General features: G+C 38.3%; 1 protein-coding gene across 1 annotated transcript in view; it reads left to right on the forward strand.

Moving 5' to 3' along the window:
• Positions 1–23,262, forward strand: part of LOC149084277 (astacin-like metalloprotease toxin 5) — an 83,690-nt gene that overhangs the window by 36,036 nt on the left and 24,392 nt on the right. The window contains exons 3-5 of the mRNA XM_089234649.1: positions 11,788–11,863; positions 12,112–12,229; positions 12,350–12,525. Coding sequence (XP_089090775.1) covers positions 11,788–11,863; positions 12,112–12,229; positions 12,350–12,525 — 370 coding nt within the window. The remainder of the gene's footprint in view (positions 1–11,787; positions 11,864–12,111; positions 12,230–12,349; positions 12,526–23,262) is intronic.

A 23,262-nucleotide genomic window follows, 5' to 3' on the forward strand; every position in this document is an offset into this window, starting at 1 on the left:
GCCCTGGTCTGCGATAAGTCTCTATGTGGACCTCAATGTTTAGTAGCGTGCTAATTTGAAAGATTTTTTCGTTTTCTTCGTTTTTTGGTATCTCAACCATAAACATTGGTAAAGGCTGTTTTGTTCTGAAGCTGGTCATTTTAGATATGTTAATTACCTCTATGCCCTGTTGTTCAAGTTTTTCTTTTATTTTTTCTGTGGGGCATGATGCGTGTAGGTTTTTAATTACTATTTTCATAGTTTCTCTAGGTGTGATTGAGTATGTATGATATTCAATTTTTTGATTTTTTAAGTAACGTGTGACCGCTACCCAATCATCCATTTCATTTAAGTATAGTTTGAACTCCTTGTTTGTGTTTTTGCCTGAGTAGGTACTTTTGCAAATTTCAGTTAGTTTATCCGATAGTGCAGGCCAGTCTTCTAATTTAGTTAGTGTTAGTGGGGGTATTTGCCTGAATTTGTTGATTTTTTTTGCTGTTCTTCTAGTTATGTAAGTTCTAAAAGTACCTGTGGATGCATCGAAGTTATCTTCTTCTCTCTCAAGTTCAGATTCTGATGTGGCTGATATGTTGTGTTCCGGTATGGGCGTTTTGTTTTTTTTCCCCTTTATACCTTCTTGCTCATTTGGATTATCTGTCTCTTCATTACCTTCTATGCTCATTGGGGTTTGAATAATGTTACCTGTTTTTTTCGGGGTGGTATTTATTGTTTCATTATCATTAGCTGGTGTGGCGTAACCCTCTTCCTCAGCGCTTGAGTTTGACGAATCTTCTGGGGCGGTTCTTTTTCGTGGTTTTCTAGCTCTTCTAATCGCTAGTTGCCTTAATGCCTTTTGTTTTCCTTTGATGTTTGAGTGTTTACATTTACACTTGAGCAATTCGATCCCTAAGTTGACTAGTTCTTCCTGCTTAATACGATCTACATTTATTGGTGGGGTAAGGCAATACCTCTCATGTAAATCTAGGAGCTTGTGGAAAAATACACTAGTTTGACATTCAGGGTTAAAATTAGGTACTCCTTCAGGGTGAAGTATATACGCTGCAGTAATTGCTTCTTGGAGTGATTCCCAGAAAAGTTGCCTGCCCCCTTGGCTGTCTTCATTTATGAAGGTTGCCATTTGACGGGCGTGGGTCCAGCTAAGGGTAACTAATTTGGTTACTTCCGGCCCTAAGATACATTTTATTTCGTTAGCCATGCCTATTTGCCTCCAAAAAAGAGAAGCATGCAAGGGAGTAATAACTTACCGCCGGCAGCTCCGGAGTTCCTGGCAAATTAGCACGCTATCGAAAAAAGGCGTAGCACGTTGTCAAAAAGGATTTTGCTCTCGAAGGAAGTCGTCCCTTATCGACACCACCGCCACTTCCCCTCTTTCTTTCGCCCTGCTCTCCTCTATAGTTTCTGATGATGGTCCCTCCGATTGACTTGGGTTGCAGCTGCTATGTAGTGACCCTTCTTCTTCAGTCCTCCCCTCCTGTCCCGTCACCTCGCTCAGGGCACTGATCCCCCGTAAACTGATTTTGCCGTATTCGTTCTGGTTGTCTTCGTTTCCACTCAACAGGTCCCTTACATCTGGCGGTAACAAGACCTCCTCTACTAGATTTTCCGCTACCGCACACAGGACCTCCTGATGCGTCACGTTGGGTTGGTCCCCGATCGCCATTCCTAATGGGATGCTTAAAAGTGGGCATTTCACAGGGGGGCCGAAAATTCCTCTCAAGAAGATGGTTGATTTTCCATGTGTTGGAATTCTCGGAACTACATCCTGCCTCACCACGGTAATCTCGGTGCCCGAATCCACGAGAGCCTTAACCAACTTCCCATTCACGCTAACCGAAATCCTTTCCAACTTGCAGAGATGTTCCCGGATGGAACTCCCCTCAGTTTTCTGCCCGAACGATCGAACCCTTGCCACAATGGGTCTTTCTTGTTCTTCTATTTCTGTCTCTGATGTTTGCGCTCGATTTATATTAGCCCTTCTTCGACTATCTCCAGCTTCAGCTACGTTGCGCTCCGCAAACACAGGGCAGTTGCGTCGAAAGTGAAACCTCGAGTTACATTCGAAACATGTAGGCTGCCTCCGATTCTCCCTTAATTGCATCCATTTTCTATTACCCTCATATGATTTGTTCTCACTGCCGTGCGGCTGCCCTAGTCCCCGTTCGTTTGATATATCCCGATGTTCATCCCTCCAGTTTAACCCCCCGTAGTGTCTTCCTTTAGATGCAGCAAATGTGTCGCATTCTCTCCCGAGGTCTCGAGGTTTTAGCCAACCTTCCCCTTGTCGAATAGCAATGTGGGATGCTGTCTCTGGATCCAACGTTTGGAACATTTTATCGGCCACCACTAATGCATTGATGCTTTCGACATCCTGAGCCCCTCTCAAACTAATGTAATGTTCCCATTGTGACGCGAGTCTTGTCGCGAACTGAACGAACGTCTCTTCCTTGTTTCGCCTAGTCTTCCTGAAATTTTCCAGGCAGGTCTGGGGAGAGGGTTGATATTCCCTTAGTACGATAGTTTTTAGTTCATCGTAATCATCGTATTGATCACAGTTCATACACGTAAGTATATTCGCTGCCCTTTCTCCTAGCATGCAAATCAAAATCTTTGCTTTTGCTTCCTCCGGCACCTTCTCACTAAGAAACGCTTTTTCTAGGCTGGTAAAAAAATAACTCCAGCCTTCAGGCTCTGAGGGGACCTTTACTGTCAGCATTTTCACTACCCTCAAAACCTCATCTAGGGCTCTAGTTCCCCTATTTCCCGTCTCGTTTTGATTGCTTCGATTAGCTGAGTCGATGCGCAACTTCTCCATTGCTAACCGCTCCTCGCTTTCCAGCCTAAACTGCCGTTCCCTCTGTTCAACCCCCCTTTGGATTTCCTCCCTCTCTACTCTTTCATTTCTTATTGTGTCCAAAAGCACTCTAGCCGTTTTTTCTTCATATGCTTTGCTGTTCAAAATAATGCTATTCAACTCTAATGCCTTTGAGTCTGGTGTTACCTCTTCTCCTAGCTCTATGGCCAGTGCCCTAAGCTCTTCTTTTCGATACTTCAAAAGGTAGGACATTTTGCTATTGTATATATATATATATGTCTAAAAAAATTCATACACACAAAAGAAAGGAATGGTAACAAAATCTCGATGGCAAAACAATGATAAACAAACAATTGAAATTATTCAAGAACACCGTACATATCAAATTATAACCAAGCTCAATTATTGCGATCAAGCTTCACACTCACCAACCGCAAAAAAAAACATCGCATCTCATTTCATAAGTGCTCGTTCTTGTGAACCTGCTTTTCCCTTCATTTTCACTTTTCAAAAGCGGATAAAAAAAATCTCGCAGAAATTTTTGTATATATTACATATTAAAACTATTATATCGTCTAAGAAGGCTTTCAGTCTGAATTCCAATATCTAACTTAAGGAGAGAGAAAAGAACAGAAGCATAGACTTACTCGACCGGTGTTCCTCCACAGAAGTTATGCTCCCTCGTTGCATCCAGGAACTCACTGCCGCACCGACTTATTCGACCAGCGTTCGCACCACTGGATACTGCGAAGTCCACAAGGTTCAATGCCGAACCACGATCACACCACTCGATACCCTGAAGTTCACGAAGTCTGATGCCAAACAATCTCTTCGGAGGTGTCACCGCTGCCACCACTGTAAAGTTTCGCTATTGTTCGTCTGCGAAACCCTTTTTTCAATAAGAGAAAATACTCGATTTTATTACACAAACACTCTGGACTTTTCTTTGAGATTTTAATAACTCAGACCACATAACAAAACAACACTCATGTCTATAAAAAAAACTACCACACAGTTTCATTGACCATCGCCTTTCTCTTTTTCTCGCTACTTCCAGTAGCCTCTCTTTTCCTACGTCCGCCCCAGGCAGATCCCGACACCAACTGTCCTTTTTCTTTCGTCCCCTTTCTCTCTCTTTTTCTTTTCTCTCCCATCACCGTTCAGTTCCTTGCATCATCATCTCTTTCACCTCCCGGTCGGGGGGAGGGGGGTGGTTTGTCTCCCTCATACCTCACAGTCTATAATTCACCAAATCATTTATATTCCTCCTCGGGTTCGAACCCGGGACTGTGGACCTTCACAATGGTAAACGAGCATCTTACCACGATCGATTGAATTGTCGAGTTGATTATTTGAATTATTTGTTTCATTGATTCTGAAATTATATCTCATTAATTTTGGAATTATCACTTTCATCAATTCTGAAATTAATTCTTTCATTAATCTGAAATTATCTTTCACCAATCTGAAATTATCTTTCATTAATGCTGAAATTACCTCTTTCATCGGTTTTGGAATTATCTCTTCCATTAATTATATATTTTTTCTTTCATTAATTTGGAATTATCCCATTAAGTAATTCTAGAATTTTTCTTTCATTAATTTGGAATTATCCCATTAAGTAATTCTAGAATTTTTCTTTTATTAATTTGGAATTATCCCATTAAGTAATTCTAGAATTTTTCTTTCATTGATTTTGGAATTGTCCCTTTTTCTTAATTCTGGAGTTATTTCTTTCATTAATGCTGAAATTATCGCTTTCATTTATTTTAGAACTGAAATTATGTTTCATTAAAACTAGAATTTTTCTTCATTTATTCTGGAATCATCTTTCATTAATGCTGGAATTATCTTCCATTAATTCCGGAATAACCAATTTCATTAATTCCGGAATAACCAATTTCATTAATTCCGGAATAACCACTTTCATTAATTTTGAAATTATCAATTCCGTCAATGCTGAAAGTATCTCTTTCATTCATTCTGGAATTGTCTTTAAGTAATTCTGGAATTGTCCTTAAGTAATTCTGGAATTGTCTTTAAGTAATTCTGGAATTATCTTTCGTTAACGCTGGAATTATCACTTTCAGACAGACAGACAGAATTTTTATTGTTAGGCCGTGAGCCTATTACAATGGTGGTGACATTTGAATATATATCATACGCTGAAGGGAGAGAGACAATACATCAATTTGAGATTGGGGATTAGGATTGCACTGAGTTAGTTACATTCGTGACAAACGTTACAAACAATATATTGAATAAAGCAAGAAAAAAAAATGCATGAAAATATTTAAAACAAAAACGCATTGAATAGGAACATAAGAAGATTCTTTGAATAGGAAAAAAAAAAAAAAATACACATATATATCAAAGAGTGCATCAAAATATATTTATGTCTCGGATTCATTTGCATACTCGCTTTCTGTGAGAATAAAATTTTTTTAGTCTTTGAGCAGCTACAATGAAATTGAAAATTGAATGATATTGTTTATGAGATAATTTTAAGAGACCATTCAAATCAAAATGACTTATGAGGTTAGACAGATATTTTCGTCTATATGAACGATAGATTGAACAGTTGAAAAAAAACATGGTGCCAGGTTTCGAGTTCGTTCAGATTACACATATTGCAGAAATTGTGGGGAGATATTGCAAAGATTTTTCCATGAAAAAAGATTGAATTATGTTTTATTCTAAGTTGAAAAAGGACTCTTTTCACTGTGATATCAATTTTTGATGTCATGTAATCCTCAACAAATGTATGCGATTTGAGAAACTTATAATGAGGGTGGTTATTACTATTTTCCATAGCACTCATGTCAATTTGGAGATTTTGGTCTACAAGTGTTTGCAGAATCTGTGGCAGAAACTTAACAGCTGTGTTGGGATCCTGAGCAAACCAAACAAACCCAAAGCCAGATTTTTCAAGTAACAGTTTGACGTCTGAAGCCCAGTTAAATTTTGACTCAGTGGACGAGTTGCTATATTGGTGTAAGGCATTTTGAGAATACGTATCCAGAATTTAACAATCAACTTTATAAATGTAATAGATAAAGAGATATATCCGAGTTCCAATCGCAATATGTAATTTGGAGTATATTTTGACAAATTAAATAGTTTCTTAATAAAAAAAGAGAAGCATTTGTCGAGTTGTAGAAGGTAATGCATTGACCAAATTGGTGAGCCATAGATCAAGACAGAGGTTACCATACCGTTAAATAGTTTAAACCAGCTATAAGGTGAATTAAGTTTGGCTCCAAGAAGAATAGGCCATAATGCATGTATTGCAGATATACCCTTCGCTTGGAAGTGATTTTTTGCCAGATGGTATGTTCCAGAGGAAGAAAAGGGAATTCCGAGGTAAGTATAAGAATTAACGGTATCCAATTTTTTATTTTGGTAGAAGAATGTATCGCTTTTGGACTTCTTCCCCCCCCCCCCCCTTACGGAAGACCAAGACTTTTGTTTTGTTCACTTTGACCGTTAGTTTATAGTCCTTACAAAATTGCTCTAGAATATCAATTTTTCTTCTTAAATTCATAGGGGAGTCCGCCAGTAACACTGCGTCATCCGCGTACAGCAAGATGTTGAGTTGTGTTCCATCAGGGAAAGACAAATCTTTTATTTCTGCAGAATTTAAGCGAATTATGAGGTCATTCAAAAACAATGAGAACAAAATGGGACTCTGAATTTCTCCCTGAAGAACACCAGAGTTAATGTTGAACAACTCAGTGTATCCTAATGAGCAGCGGACCCTTGCGGCGGCTTTTTTTTATATGTCAGCGAGCATGGAAACAAATTTTGCACTAAGATTAAACTCTTGGAGAACCGACCAGAGAATTTGATGGTCCACTGAATCAAATGCGCTCTTGAAGTCAATAAAAGCTGAGAACAGCTTTCCTCTCTTCCGTTTTAATTTGTTTTGAATGAAGTAGTTTAAAACGAACACTTGATCCATGCAACCATATTCCTTTCTGAAACCTGCTTGTTCCTCAAGGAGAACGTCATATACGTTTAACCAATTATAGAGTCTGGAGTTTAAGATTGATGTAAATATTTTTGTAATTACTGGTATGAGGGAAATTGCTCTAAAATTTTCCGGATTGTTAACATCACCCTTTTTATGTATCGGGGAGATAATTATTTCGATCCAAGATTCGGGTAGATTAGTTGAGGTATAGATTTTATTGAAGGTATCTGTAAGAGTAATCACGGAGGAATGTCCTAAAAACTTAAAAAATTCGGGTTTTAAGCAGTCCCAACCTGCGGCTTTCCCACATTTTAGTTTCTGAATAGCGTTTTTTACTTCATGAAAAGTAATATCGGGATCCAAAATTGGGTCAATTGCACGACAGCTATTATTTAATGGAGGTTCCATTTGTGTTGTATTATTATTCGCTTTGAACGCAGTTGAAAAGTAATTGTGCCATGTTGATATGTTGATTTCAGAATGGAGGGATTTTTTTCTCTTGAATTTTTTGATAACCTCCCAGAAGGATTTCGAATCTCTGCTGGAACAAATTTGGTCGTTTAAGTTCTTGAAATATGCCGTTTTTTTTTAATTGCATAAGTACCTATAAACATTCCGTTGTAGTTTGTATTGCGTAAAATTATGATTATTATACCACCTGCTCAGAATCCTGGTTGTTTTTCGTAACTCCCTTCTAGCAGTCTGACACTCAACATCGAACCAACCGAAGCGTCCATTCCGTGTATTAAGGCCCCTCGATGACCTTGATTTTTTTATTAACCCATGATTTCTTGCGGTCTGCATCAGAAATGGAACGATTTCTTCGGTGGCGATATCTGGATCAGCGGAAAATCGTGAGTCGATATCGTTCACAAATTTAGAGCCGTCTTCACTATTTCAAAAGGATTTTAAAAAACCGGTATTTATATTTGGTTTCGCAAAATAATTAGTATCCATTAAATATAAGATTGCTCTGATAGGGAAATGATCGGAACCGAGTTTCGGGATAACCTCAAATTCAACTGTTTGACGGTACACATTAGCAGATACAATAATATAATCAACTACACTAGCACCATTTTGATTAAAGAAGGTGAAATTACCTGGGTTGTCTTGGGGAAAAGTGCCGTTCAAAATAAATAAATTATTTAACATGCAGAGCTCATTCAGGAGCTTACCTCTATGGTTTAAGATAAGGTCGTTTGATCTGTGATGAATGAGTTCATCATCAAAGAAAGAGGGATTAAGAACATATGGATTACCAATGCGAGCGTTCAGATCACCCATGATAATAATGTTTTCACAATTAAGTGTATTTATGAAAATAAACAGGTCCTCAAAATCTTTGTCGAAATTGGGGTAGGGCGGAAAGTAGCAGGATACAATGTGGAGTTTTCTAAAATCAAAATAATCAGCTGATAAAAAAATGAAAAGATTAGTAATTTTTAAAATGTTAATATTTCTTAATTTATTCTGATCGTATCCAAAAATTAGGCCTCCACTGGGTCTACCAATACGTGATCTAGACGCCAGACTTTGGATAATTTTATGGAATTATCACTTTCACTTATTTTGGAACTGAAATTATCTCTCATTAATTCTGGAATTATCTTTCATTAATTCTGGAATCATCTTTCATTAATTCTGGAATCATCTTTCATTAATTCTGGAATCATCTTTCATTAATTCTGGAATCATCTTTCATTAATTCTGGAATTATCACTTTTATTAATTTTGAAAATATCACTTTCATTAATTTTGACATTATCATCCGTTAATGCTGGAATTATAACTTTCATTTATTTTGGAACTGAAATTATCTTTCATTAATTCTGGAATTATCTCTTTCATTAATTTTGGAATTATCTTTCATTAATTTTGGAATTACCTTTCATTAATTCTGGAATTATCTTTCATTAATTCCGGAATTATCACTTTCATTAATTCCGGAATTATCACTTTCATTAATTTTGAAATTATCAATTTCGTCGATGCTGAAAGTATCTCTTTCATTTATTCTGGAATTATCTTTAATTACTCTCATGAAAGGAATGTCACATGCGACTCATGAAAGGAACAAATCTAAATTAAAGAAACATAGAAATGAATCGATCTGCCTGTTTTTGCTTCAAAAAATGCTTCATTAAAGCTGCGGAATTTCTTCAATGTAATTTATATGGGCCCATAATTAATTTCAAAACATCCTAAACTAAACTGAAGAGCCAAAAAAACTGGTGAGGGCATGCGTATGCAAATAAAGAGATATGGAACCAAGCAGAGTACGGCGCTGCGGTCGGCAACGCCTATATAACACAACAAGTGTCTGGCATAGTTGTTAGATCGGTTACTGCTGCTACAATGGCAGGTTATCGAGATTTAAGTGAGTTTGAACGTGGTGTTATAGTCGGTGCACGAGAGATGGGACATAGCATCTCCGAGGTAGCGATGAAATTTGGATTTTCACGTACGACCATTTCACGTGTGTACCGTGAATATCGGGAATCCGGTAAAAAATTAAATCTACGCGATCGCTGTGGCCGGAAAAAGATCATGCAAGAACGGGACCAACGACGACTGACGAGAATCATTAAACGTGACAGACGTGCAACCCTTCCGCAAATTGCCGCAGATTTCAATGCTGGGCCATCAACAAGTGTCAGCGTGCGAACCATTCAACGAAACATAATCGATATGGGCTTTCGGAGCCGAAGGCCCACTCGTGTACCCTTGATGACTGCACGACACAAAGCTTCACGCCTCGCCTGGACCCGACAACACCGACATTGGACTGTCGAGGACTGGAAACACGTTGCCTGGTCTGATGAGTGTCGGTTCCAATTGCTTCGAGCTGATGGACGTGTACGGGTATGGAGACAACCTCATGAATCCATGGACCCTACATGTCAACAGAGGACTGTTCAAGCTGGTGGAGGCTCTGTGATGGTATGGGGCGTGTGCAGTTGGCGTGATATGGGACCCCTGATACGTCTAGATACGACTCTGACAGGTGACAGGTACGTAAGCATCCTGTCTGATCACCTGCACCCATTCATGTCCATTGTGCATTCCGACGGACTTGGACAATTTCAGCAGGACAAAGCGACACCCCACACGTCCAGAATTGGTACAAAGTGGCTCCAGGAACACTCATCTGATTTTAGACACTTCCGCTGGCCACCAAAATCTCCAGACATGAACATTATTGAACATATCTGGGATGCCTTGCAACGTGCTGTTCAGAAGAGATCTCCACCCGCTCTTATTCCTACGGATTTATGGACAGCCCTGCAGGATTCATGGTGTCAATTACCTCCAGCACTACTTCAGACATTAGTCGAGTCCATGCCACGTAGTGTTGCGGCACTTCTGCGTGCTCGCGGGGGCCCTACACGATATTAGGCAGTTTTACCAGTTTTTTTTGGCTCTTCAGTGTATATATGGATTGAGATGCAATTGGATAATATAAGACAATACGGAGACATTAATTCTCATTTTCGTGCTTGAGAAGATATAAAGAAAAGGCTGAAATTAATGTTATTGCATGGATATTCATCACAAAAGTGGGTCTGGCTCATTATTTTATATTTAATTTTCTGGACTTCGATCTCTAAGCGAACTCAATATTTCTAAAACCAAAAATTCAATTCAATTTTTAAAATTATTGATGTGGCGGAAAACCCCACTAAATTTCCGCATTCCTATGCTAAAATCGGCAATTTTAACATTGATCTCTGTGGGGATCAGGTTTGTTTTCACCGAGTCACGTGATCTTCCGACGGAGATGTTTGGCGACACCGTTCTCAGAACTGCCAAGGCGGAGACTGCAGACGTCATACTCCCTCCAGTAATATAAGCTCGATGGTTCAGGCTTATTTTTAGCACTTTGACTGAGCGCGGCAGCGAAAATATACGCTTGTCGCCGTCCCTAACTACAGTGGATAAAATAGGAATATACTAGGAGGGAATTGGGGTAAAAAAGGAAGATTGTGGCGAAAGAGTAGGAAAACAGGGCATTTCTAAAAAATAGGAAAAATAGGAGAGCTGCGACCTCTGCTTCTAGGTTTGGACATAAGATTTTTACATGTACAGTAAAACATGCCTATAACGATACTGTAATGACCTGGAAAAATATTGTTATAGACAGATTTATCGTTATAGACAGTATCCAAGGCCGTCTCAAGAACATCATAGGCTCACGGGTGAAATGATATTTCCTGAGGCAAATTCTCGAAAAATTCATCTACTCATTTTTCTGAGGTCTCCCCCTTCTTCTCCACTTATAAACTAATCCTACTTTCCTAGCAACCTTACAGAAATTTTGCTCATTGTAATTGGTCGAAATTAGTGATGAACCATTACGACACTCACAGTGAAATCCTTGGCGAAATTCAAATTTGGCGAAGTAGGTGTTTTTTTCTCTATCGTTTTATTTTCGCACGTGGTTCAAGAGGTTTTTTCGATTCCTCAAATTCATTTTTTTTATTTTATTAATTTCAAAAAGGCTTATATTATATTATATTAATTATATTATATTAAATAAATTATATTAAATAAATTATATTAAATAAATTATATTAAATAAATTATATTAATTATATTATATTAAATAAATTATATTAATTATATTATATTAATTACATTATATTAATTATATTATATAATTATATTATATTATTATTTTCATAATTATTTTATTAAGTTTGTAGCGTCAACTAAAAAGCGCCAAGCGAGTTATTTGGCAAAATTTGGTTTCGCCAAAATCTCCGCCCCTCGTGACGTCTTGCTCGTAGTAACCAATCACCTGCGTGCTAATGCCTCTTGTATTGCTAAGAGTGTGGGAATTTTAAATACGCTCCCCGGGCACGCCCATACGTTTAGATAGCACTCAGTATCGCTATAGCTATACACAGGTTTCACTATACTATAAAAATGTTGATGGCATAAACGTGCATTCGTAAACTCACTAATTCGTTTAACGCTTTGTGTATTTCTTGTTCTTCAGGATCGGAACGCCGTACCCGAGAAAAATCGGAGGTGGCCAAAAGGAGTGGTTCCGTATAAGATCGACCCTGCTCTATGTAAGTATCCGCGATGAATGTCTTAAACCCGAAATTGTAAACTTCATCAATGGCACTATTAATCATTGAAGAAAATCGAAATTTATTTCTATCTTCCAAATATGGACTAATCCGAAGGGGTTTCAGTTATTTCTCTCTCAATGAATGTCTATGTAACTGCCTTTGAAAATGCAATTTTTATTATCTGAAGAACGAGTAGTAATTTTCTCGAATTGAAACAATTTTTATTTTTGTTTTGTGTTTCACAGTGTCTCTAAGAAGTACAATCAGACGAGCCATGTCTCACTTCGAGACCGAAACGTGTGTCAAATTCGAGCCATACGATGGAACTCAAAGGGATTATATCAGAATTTTCTCCGGGAAAGGGTAAAGAACCCTTCTTTTTTTCTAGGTAGTGATCGTTATAATTAATGACGTATGCACTAATAACATTTCAATACATTTTGATAATGTTGGTTATCTCCCTCCCCTTTTCCCCAAAAACAGTTGTTATTCGTACTGGGGTCACACCGGTGGAATGCAGCCAGTTTCTTTGGGTAGCGGTTGCGAACCAGTCGGTACAGTCATCCACGAACTGAACCACGCACTTGGTTTCGATCACGAACAGAACAGGTCTGACAGAGACGATTATCTCATCATTTACTGGGAGAATATAATGGAGGGTAAGTATTTAAACACTTTTCGCGCGCGAAAGCCAACGAAAGGTACCTAAACTGAAGAGCCAAAAAAACTGGTACAGGCATGCGTATGCAAATAAAGAGATATGGAACCAATCAGCAGAGTACGGCGCTGCGGTCGGCAACGCCTATATAACACAACAAGTGTCTGGCATAGTTGTTAGATCGGTTACTGCTGCTACAATGGCAGGTTATCGAGATTTAAGTGAGTTTGAACGTGGTGTTATAGTCGGCGCACGAGAGATGGGACATAGCATCTCCGAGGTAGCGATGAAATTTGGATTTTCACGTACGACCATTTCACGAGTGTGCCGTGAATATTGGGAATCCGTTAAAAAATTAAATCTACGCCATCGTACGTCTAGATACGACTCTGACAGGTGACAGGTACGTAAGCATCCTGTCTGATCACCTGCACCCATTCATGTCCATTGTGCATTCCGACGGACTTGGACAATTTCAGCAGGACAAAGCGACACCCCACACGTCCAGAATTGGTACAAAGTGGCTCCAGGAACACTCATCTGATTTTAGACACTTCCGCTGGCCACCAAAACCCTCAGACATGAACATTATTGAACATATCTGGGATGCCTTGCAACGTGCTGTTCAGAAGAGATCTCCACCCGCTCTTATTCCTACGGATTTATGGACAGCCCTGCAGGATTCATGGTGTCAATTACCTCCAGCACTACTTCAGACATTAGTCGAGTCCATGCCACGTAGTGTTGCGGCACTTCTGCGTGCTCGCGGGTTTCCCTACGCGATATTAGGCAGGTGTACCAGTTTTTTTGGCTCTTCAGCGTATATCGAAATGTGAAGCACTGTATGAGAACCCAATTAAAATTACGGCAAAAATAAATTGATAAATAAAAATATTAAGTAAACACTATTCTTCCAGTAATTCTTGAATTACTCTTCCATTAATTAGAAATTTTTAACAATGATGAAATTTCGTTAAGGTATGCACTTTTTAGCATTTCTGTGGATTCTGTAATTGGGTATGAATTTTCGTACGCCGGCTCTTCCGTCTGAAATGTATGAAATCAAGGGAAATAAAAACTGAGACTAGGCATCGCGAGTGTGCTCAGTATTCCATGGCCTGCGGAAAAACTCAAATTATTAATATTTTCTTAATCGTCCTTCGATATCTTTAGTCATTTTCTAAAAATGTTCGTTGGGACTTGAGAAACGCCCTTAGTAGAAATAAGTCAATTTCGAAGAAAAAAAATCAAAATTTTGCATTAAATTTTTTTCAAAATCAGAAATTTCGCATTTATTCCCAAAAAAAATTTTCGAACGAAAAACTTCACATTTTTTCCCAAATAAAAAGAAAAAAATCGTATTTTAAATCAGAATGTCCGCTTTCGTTCAAAAACAAATTTTTTAAATCAAAAATTTCGCATATTTCTACCTTAACGCTCTGCGCTTTCTGTCTGTGATAACAAAATTGTAAGTGTTATCCAATTAATCCACACTATTAACGGGACTATAAAGGTCTTGGATAGCTGTTTTTGCGAAGTTCATGTAGCAGAATTTTGTTCCATTCAAAATTTGCATGACATCAACAGAGGTCGTTTGGTTCACCTCTGTAGCTGTCTGTTGAAATTATTCTATTCATCGATGAGCGTATCCCGTGGTACGTCTGTAAAAAAAGGTACTTTGGAGAAGCTTTCAAAGATAATGTGGATGTTGTCGCAACTTCAAATGGACAGAATAATCTAGCTATATGCTAGATTATTAATACGTCCCCACGAGATTCACTTGACGCACCCTTGCATTGGTAGTGCAAAATGTTTTCACACATCTAAAAGTGTTTTCAATAAGTTATATAACGAGCGGAGTCTGATACTAGGCCCTTTACTTGAGAGTATTGAATTTCATATTTTTTTTAAGTGTCAATTATAGCTTGGGAGCACATGGAAGAATTAGCGATGCCTAAAAAAGCATACACTAGCCAGGTTACATGACTGTTCTGGTTCGTTATCAATGGCTTTCAATAAGACTGAAAAAACACACCTCCCTTGTTTATCAGATGTTTCACCAGCCACTATAACTATCGGTTTATTTTTAAAACTTTTTTATACCCTATTTTTTCAAAAATGTCTCAAAGTAGAATATAGTTAATAATCCAGATGAACTAGAAGTGATGCAAGAACTTGTGAAGGCCAGTATTCAGGTGGGTTTGAAAATGAACCTACAAAAGACTAAAGTCATGTTCAACTCGTTTGCTTCAAAGAAGATTTTTCTCAGCAGAACAGAGATAGCAGAGGTAAAAAGCTATGTATATGTATATATACATATACCTGGTATATACACTGCTGGCCACCGTAAATGCAACACCCTGAAGGAAGCATGCAAATAATATGAAATTTACAACATGCATTAGCGGAGGTGAGATATGCAAATGATTAGAATTTCAGCGCAGACGCACATCACGCGCGCCTCTGGCGCCATTTCAAAGCGCTATTTAAGGCTTGGAGATTTCGACGATTTGAAGTACGGCAATTGTGTTTTTCTTGTGGTTTTTTCAAAAAAACGATCAATTGTGCCTCGTAGAAAACAGCGATCATCTTTTGATCAAGTATCCGAGTTCGACAGAGGAAGGATAGTGGCCTACCGAGATTGTGGATTATCTTTCAGGGAAATCGGTAGTCGTGTTGGACGAAACCAAACAACTATAATGCGGATATGTGATCGTTGGATGCAGGAGGGTACGACGGACCGACGTGTTCGATCGCATCCACCTCAGTGCACCACTTCACGTGATGACAGGCGTATTGTGCGTATGGCAGTGACGGATCACTCAGCCACATCACGAACCATAGCTCAGCACATTCAGTCTGTACCGCATCATCCAGTGTCTGCGCGTACCATTCGACGCCGTTTACAGCAGAGTGGTCTGTCCGCAAGACGTCCATTGCTTCGTCTACCCTTGACGCAGAACCACAGACGTCTCCGCCGCCAATGGTGCGATGAAAGAAGGATGTGGACGGCACAATGGAATGAAATTGTCTTTACTGACGAGTCACGCTTCTGTCTGCAACACTACGATGGTCGGATTCGAGTCTGGAGACACCGTGGAGAGAGGATGCTGAACAGCTGCGTTATGCACCGCCACACTGGTCCTGCACCGGGTATTATGGTATGGGGCGGTATTGGATATCACTCTCGCACTCCTCTAGTACGCATTGCCGGTACTTTAAAAAGCCAGCGCTACATCTCCGAGGTGTTGGAGCCAGTTGTCCTTCCTTACCATCAGGGCTTGCCCACAGCCATATTTCAACAGGATAATGCGCGACCACACTTGGCACGCATTGTCCAAAGGTTCTTCGTCAATCGCCAGATTGAATTGCTTCCCTGGCCAGCTCGCTCTCCGGATCTTTCGCCGATAGAAAACATGTGGTCCATGGTTGCTCAACGGTTGACCCAGATTACATCCCCAGCTGCCACACCAGATCAACTTTGGCAACGCGTGGAAGCTGCTTGGTCTGCTGTACCCCAAGAACACATCCAAACTCTCTTTGAATCAATGCCGAGGCGTGTGGCAGCGGTGATCTCCAACAATGGCGGCTACTCTGGCTACTGATTTTGGCAGGAACCACACTTCACAGAAGTCTATAAATTTAATCATTTGATGCTAGGTCAACATATTATCTACAAAATAAATATTGTTGCGATATCTCTTGTCTTTCTTGGTGTTGCAATTTGGGTGGCCAGCAGTGTATATATATATATATATGTGTATACCTGGGATAAGAAATTACCATGAACAACAGCATCCTCAATGAAATAAACAGAAGAATCAGGTTTGGGTGGAGCACTTTTCTGCAAAAACTGTGTGATTCTGAAAAGCAACATGCAAGTATGCCTGAAAAGAAAAGTATTCAACCAGTGTGTGCTACCAGCAATGATTTATGGAGGCTGAAACATTGACACTCACAAGCAAAACGATACAAAGACTACAAAAATGCATGCACAAAGAAGCATAGGAAGATGTATTAGGCATTAAAAGGAGAGGCAGAAAACAAATCACGTGAATAAGGAGCCAAACACAAAAATATATGATATCATGGAAAGAATTAAACGCCTCAAATAGAAATGGGCTGGACATATTGCAAGAAGACAACAAATGAACCACAAGTATTCTTAATTGGTACCCCAGTGGTGTTAAACGTTCCCAAACAAGATGAAGCGACGAGATCCGAAAGACGGCTGCATTCAACTGGATGGAAAAAGACCGAGTAAAATGGAAAAATTTAGAGGAGACCTGCATCCAACAGTGGGAAAATGGTTGATGATGATAATGATGCGTTGAGATTGTGTCCAAAAGGAAGGTTAGAACCAGAACATATTTTGCGTGAAAAAAAAGAAGCAGCGTTGTGGAATCTGAACCAGACCAATACCTTCTCAAGCAGAAAGCCTGACCCCGAGATTCGTGACGTCATCGCATTTCGTCCTACGAAACCCATCTTCCCTGTAAGATCGTTTTCCAGCAGCACCACACACTAACGCCGATATGTTATATATTTAACACACGTTGCTATATTTTTTATACAAATACAAATACAACGCCACAACAGGCAAAATGCCCAACGAGGTGGCTGATAAAAAGATGCCCATAAAAATATGGTTGTCATATGTTTCAAAAATACAGCAACCCAATTAAAAATGCAATTAACACAAATTACAAACAATATATACACATGATAAAATATTATACAATGCCCATAAAGAATACTTATGGTTGTCTTATTCTAAGAATGGATAGCTTCTCGATTTACCCCAACATGTTTATCGTATTTCTTTTTAAACGTGTCAATTGTGTTACAATTTACTACCTCCGGGGGTAAGCTATTCCATTTATTAACAACCCTATTGGAGAAAAATTCCCTGCGACACCATAACCTTGCATTGTCCCTCACCAATCGATACTGGTGTCCCCTTGTAAAAGCAGTCGATTGGCGGTGTACTAAAAGTTCATGGTCCATCCTATCCATCCCATTGAAAATTTTGAACACTTCGATCATATCTCCTCGACACCTGCGTTCATCCAATGTAAACATATTCAAAAAATGAAGTCTTTCTTCATAACTCAAGCCCCGTGTGCCAATAAGGACACGCGTAGCTCTTCTCTGCACCCCTTCAACCAAGTCTATGTCCCTCTGTAGGTATGGTCTCCAAAACCTTACAGCATACTCCAGTCCAGGACGAACTAAGCCTCGAAAAAGCGGAAGAATGACTTTAGGAGAACGCGAAGAGACCTTTTTGAAAATGAGACCAAGCATTCTATTCGATTTTTTGACAACCGCTGAACAATGTTCAGAAAACTTAAGTCGCTCGTCAATGAGAATTCCCAAATCGGTGACTCTAGTTGCATCCGGGATAGTGACACCATTCAACTCGTAAGAGAACCGTGGGTTGTTCGAACCAAAATGAGCGACCATGCACTTATCTACGCTAAACGTCATGCTCCATTCATTTGCCCATGCTGCAATCTTGTTTAAGTTGGTCTGGAGCAACTCCCTATCGCTTTCATTTCCGATTACCCCCATTAGCTTCACATCATCTGCGAATTTGCTAGTAATTCCATCGATACCCTGATCGAGTTTGTCGATAAAAAGTGAAAAAAGTATGGGGCCAAGGACACTTCCCTGAGGAACTCCACTTGTGACGTCTGTCCAACCAGAGAATTCCCCGTTCACCATAACTCGTTGCGACCTATCTCTTAACCACGATTCTATCCAATTCAGCAAGTTGCCCCCTATTCCAATCTCGTGTAAACGCTTCAAGAGTTTGCCATGTTGGACCCGATCGAATGCCTTCTGGAAATCAAGGTAAACAACGTCGACATTTTTGCTCTTACCCAAAGCCTTAGTCACGTAATCATAGAAGCAAAGGAGGTTAGTTACACATGACTTCCCCTTCCTGAACCCATGCTGATTATCCGACAATACATTATTCTCGTCTATCCACTTCACAAACTGCCTTTTGATGATAATTTCCAAAATTTTCGAGAGGGAGCTCGTCAAACTCACTGGACGATAATTAGACACCACTTCTCTACTACCCTTCTTAAATATCGGAACAACGTTAGCCAGTTTCCAATCTCTCGGGACGATACCCTCAGCAACACTACTCCTGTATATCTGTGCGACTGGCCCCAACAATTCATTAGCACCTTCCCTGAGAACCCTGGGATAGATATCATCTGGTCCTGGTGCTTTGCTTGCACATACATTTCTTAGAAGATTTAGGACCTCCACGTCTTCCACTTGAATATCGTTGAGCGTTTTATTACCCCATGCAACACCCGTATATCGAATATCATTATCTCCATTAAAAACCGACGCGAAAAAGTCATTGAAAGCACTACACATGCCTACATTGCTCTCTACTTTTGAGCCTCCTATCGAGAGGGGGCCAACTGTCCCCTTACATCCATTATTGACGTATCGAAAAAATGATTTTGGGTCAGAGCCAATGTTATCTGCCAACCTAGATTCAACTTGCTTTTTACTATCCCTTATCGCTTTCTTCAACAGTCTTCTTTTATCAGTAAACAATGATAGGTCACCTCGTCCACTTTTATACTCTCTGAATGCTCTTTTCTTTTCAAGATAAAGGTTCCGCACGCTATCCGTGAACCATAGAGGGTGTGATGTACAAACACGCTTTTTTCGAACAAAGGGTATGACGTCGTGCAAAACAGAGGACAGCTTCGTACTAAATTCTTCCCATTGACTTACCACCCCTACTGATTCCAACCGGTCTTTGAAAACTTCCGCTAACCTTCTTCTCAAAACATCAAAGTTAGTTCTCCGAAAACAAGGAACCAGTCTTTTGTTATCAACCTTACCCGAGGAAAAGTTACAGTGAAATCTGACGATACGATGATCACTGGAAGAAAACTCTTCCCCCACCGAAACATGTTCAACTAGATCCTCAGAACTAGTAAGAACTAAATCCAAAATAGCAGTACCCCTAGTGGCTTCTGATACATGCTGATACAAAACATTTTCGAGCACCAACTTAAGAAAGTCTCTTTCATACTGATTTCCAGATGAAAGGTTCTCCCAATCAATACCCGGGTAATTGAAATCCCCTAGTATGAGAACCCTCTTTCGCTTACACATGTAGGAAATTTCATCATGCATTTTGGCGATATAGTTTTGATCCCTATTCGGTGGATTGTAACAAACCCCAACAATAAGCTTATGACGTCTTTTGTTCTCAAGTTCAACCCATATGGTCAACCCATATGGTTTTCTCAATGTTATATAAGTAGAAAAAGAGGCCGGATTAGTAAAGAATTGAGCAATCGAATAGACAAGTTTATACTTATAATTCATTACTTTCAAGTATCAATTAGGGCCAGAGTTTTAATAAAAACTTAATATTTGAAAAATTACCTTTTGACCTAAAAACTTCCCCACACGAGCATTAATTTTTCCGAACTTCAATTATGCCTGAAACATTTACAACAAAACAATTTTTGGTAATGGAAACTGATTCATATTTCACAATATAAACAAAATTAGTAAAAAAATTAAATTATTTAAAAGAAAAATGAATATTCTCGATTATTCTCAAATTTTTACATCCAGGATAATATTCTCGTTCTCCGAGAATATTCTCGCCTCGCATCTCTAGATCCAAGTAGTAAAAATCAAAAATAGTGCTTTTGAAAATGTCACCACTTCCTTTTTTGCATGAAATTTAGTGACTATAACTTTCCTTTAAAAGTGCATTTTTATTCGAAGGTTCTTTAGAAATACGTTAGGAAAAAATCCACAGAATTATCACTTCCCAAATATTAAAACTTACTTCAAAGAAATATTGTTAGTACCTGTCTATATTTCCAAAACCTGGCTTTTAAGAATAAGTATTTGTATATATTTTCCACATTACTGACAAACGTAGATTAATTTTGAGAATTGTATTATGAAGCAACGTGTGATCTTATGTTAAAGAAGGGCAAAACATGAACCTCGCGAAATTTATAGGCGGGGAAAAATTATTTGGGGGAAAAACACTTTTTTAATACAGCCAGCTTTTCTGATATTTTTAATCACATGCATTATCAGGGAAAAAATGGTCTGACCCTGTATGTTGAAGGGTGAGGATGAACATGGAAATTTATATGGGGGACTAATAGACAAACCCACTATTTTGTTATTAATGCAATTATCAGTTGCGATGTCTATAACAATAAAGCCAATAACCTCCAAAGGGGATCAATTTTGAGAATTACATTATGAAGCAATGAGCCATATATGTTTAAGACACAATTTGTTGATCAAGTTTACATAAAGGAATATTAGCTATTAAACGTCGTTTACAAAATCATCTCGTTCCTTCTTGGCACGCTTTTGAGATCCAAAACCGCCGACGATTGTAGTCTGTTCAGTTCCAGACAGGTGCGAATGTTCGGTTTTCTTCTTTGAATGCGTAGCAGAGTGTGTATTTCTGCGTATGTGTGAATTTCTGCAAGGTATCCCTCTTCATCCCATCTAGAAAGTTACAAAACCTGCACGTAACGACGTTTGTATCGCTTAAATACAGTCCCTCGTGGTGAAACTCTTTCGCTCTGCTCATTAAGTTAGGGCGGCCCATGCTTTTTATTTAAGAGTTCTGTTCACATAGAAGAGAGAAAACGGTTTTTTCCGGCAGTAAGAAGAAATCGTAAAGGATTATGGGAAAGGGGCATCAAACCACAAAAATTCTCTAAACAAGATAATTTTCATGAGATTTCATTTCATTTTGCAAGAGATCAAAATTTTCCTTCTCCCTACGAGGGGAAAAAATTCCCAGTAGGTTCTATTCACCAAACCAAAGCCTCCTAGATACTACAAGCCTGAAACATGTTTTCGTGACGTCACAACCCGGGTCCTACCGCGTACACGCTTCGCATTTAAAACACGCTACCAACATGTATTTTTGGCAATTAGAAAGAAAAATTGACGATTTTTTTATTGCAATTATTACCTAGTATGGTATACGGAAAACACTGAATGTTAAATGAATGAATAATAAAATTATAAAAAGAGGTAATTTAACAATTATTAAAAAAATAGGGGTTTCACAAATTCTCTGCCAACACGTATTTGTAGGTGTTTTTTTTTTTTTTTGCTCCCAAGCAAATATTTTTGAAAAATCAGGCAATATATATCTGACTTTTCATTTTTTTATTTATATGACATTACAATTTGTATTTAAAATGAAAGGATACACAGGCAATGTACAAAAATAGAAACAACAATGTCATTAAAATATTTTTTATTCACTGAGCTACATTCATATTATCAATTCTAATTGAAAGGGAAATTAGTTGCTGCTCTAAACATAAAATTTTTGTAAATGTTGAAATTTATTAATCTATGAGGGGAACTTCGAAAACTCATTTCAAAACCCTGATGGGATTTCACATTATGAAAAGTCTCTTGTTGCACTCATTTATAAAATTTCCATAAAATAAATTTTAGTTTCTAATTTTAAATAGTGAATTGTGAACACTTAGAAATAAATATTCACCTAAAATTCCGAAAATAAAATGTTAATATGGGATCAATGTTTTTTTAAATGTTAAGTTTCAAAATTAAAAAGATATCTCCTGAAAAATGCAAAACATTTTTTTCATGTCTACTCAAAATGCACATACACTTTTTTTTTAAATACTCCAAATTTAAAAAATTAACTATTTTATGCAATATTACAATTGTTTTATAGAAGCAAGTTTCTTTTAATAGAAGAGTTCTTTTATGAGGCGTCATTATTTTAAGCATGGCAAAAACTATACTCTAGTAGAAATATTAAAAATACTATTTAACCATTGATTTATTCTAAATTTTTTACACATGTTCTTGATTATATGTGCTATCCTATGCTGGTATAAAGTTTTACGTATCTTAGATACTTAATTTTTTGTAAATTTAAAAAAAAAGAAAATCATTAAAAACAGCTTGCGCGCATGATAAAATATAACAATATACAAGATATACGGAAGACTGGATGTTGTGAAGGTATTTATTATTTGAGATGTTAATTTTTTAAGGAAGGAAAAAACTCATCTCTGGCTCTACCGGGAGTCGAACCCGGGTCCCTCGATTGCCGGACGAGTGCTCTGACCACTAAGCTACAGAGGAGATAGAGATTTTCCTTCGCTAGAGCGTATATATGCCGAACGGAACCGTGCAATGGACGGTGAAACCGATCAGCTAATAGCTCATGGACGACGAGTCACCAGAGGGCTATATATATGACATGAATGTCGCTCTCCACTTGTTATATCCTCTCCATGAGCTATTAGCTGATCGGTTTCACCGTCCATTGCACGGTTCCGTTCGGCATATATACGCTCTAGCGAAGGAAAATCTCTATCTCCTCTGTAGCTTAGTGGTCAGAGCACTCGTCCGGCAATCGAGGGACCCGGGTTCGACTCCCGGTAGAGGCAGAGATGAGTTTTTTCCTTCCTTAAAAAATTAACATCTCAAATAATAAATATCTTCACAACATCCAGTCTTCCGTATATCTTGTATTAACAAGTGGAGAGCGACATTCATGTCATATATAACAATATAATTGAATAAAAATTGATTAAAAATAAGGAAACGTTAATAAAGGAAACTTTTCAATTCATGAAAAGAAGCAAAAGGTTGAGATTTCTTTGACTCAATCTTATTTAAAATTAAATTTTAAAACTTAAATTTCAAATTCCAAAAA

Source organism: Pholcus phalangioides, unplaced genomic scaffold (genome assembly GCF_987345545.1).
Source record: "Pholcus phalangioides strain wild (caught in Gottingen) unplaced genomic scaffold, Ppha-v1.0 ptg000008l_1, whole genome shotgun sequence".
Classification (NCBI taxonomy): domain Eukaryota; kingdom Metazoa; phylum Arthropoda; class Arachnida; order Araneae; family Pholcidae; genus Pholcus; species Pholcus phalangioides.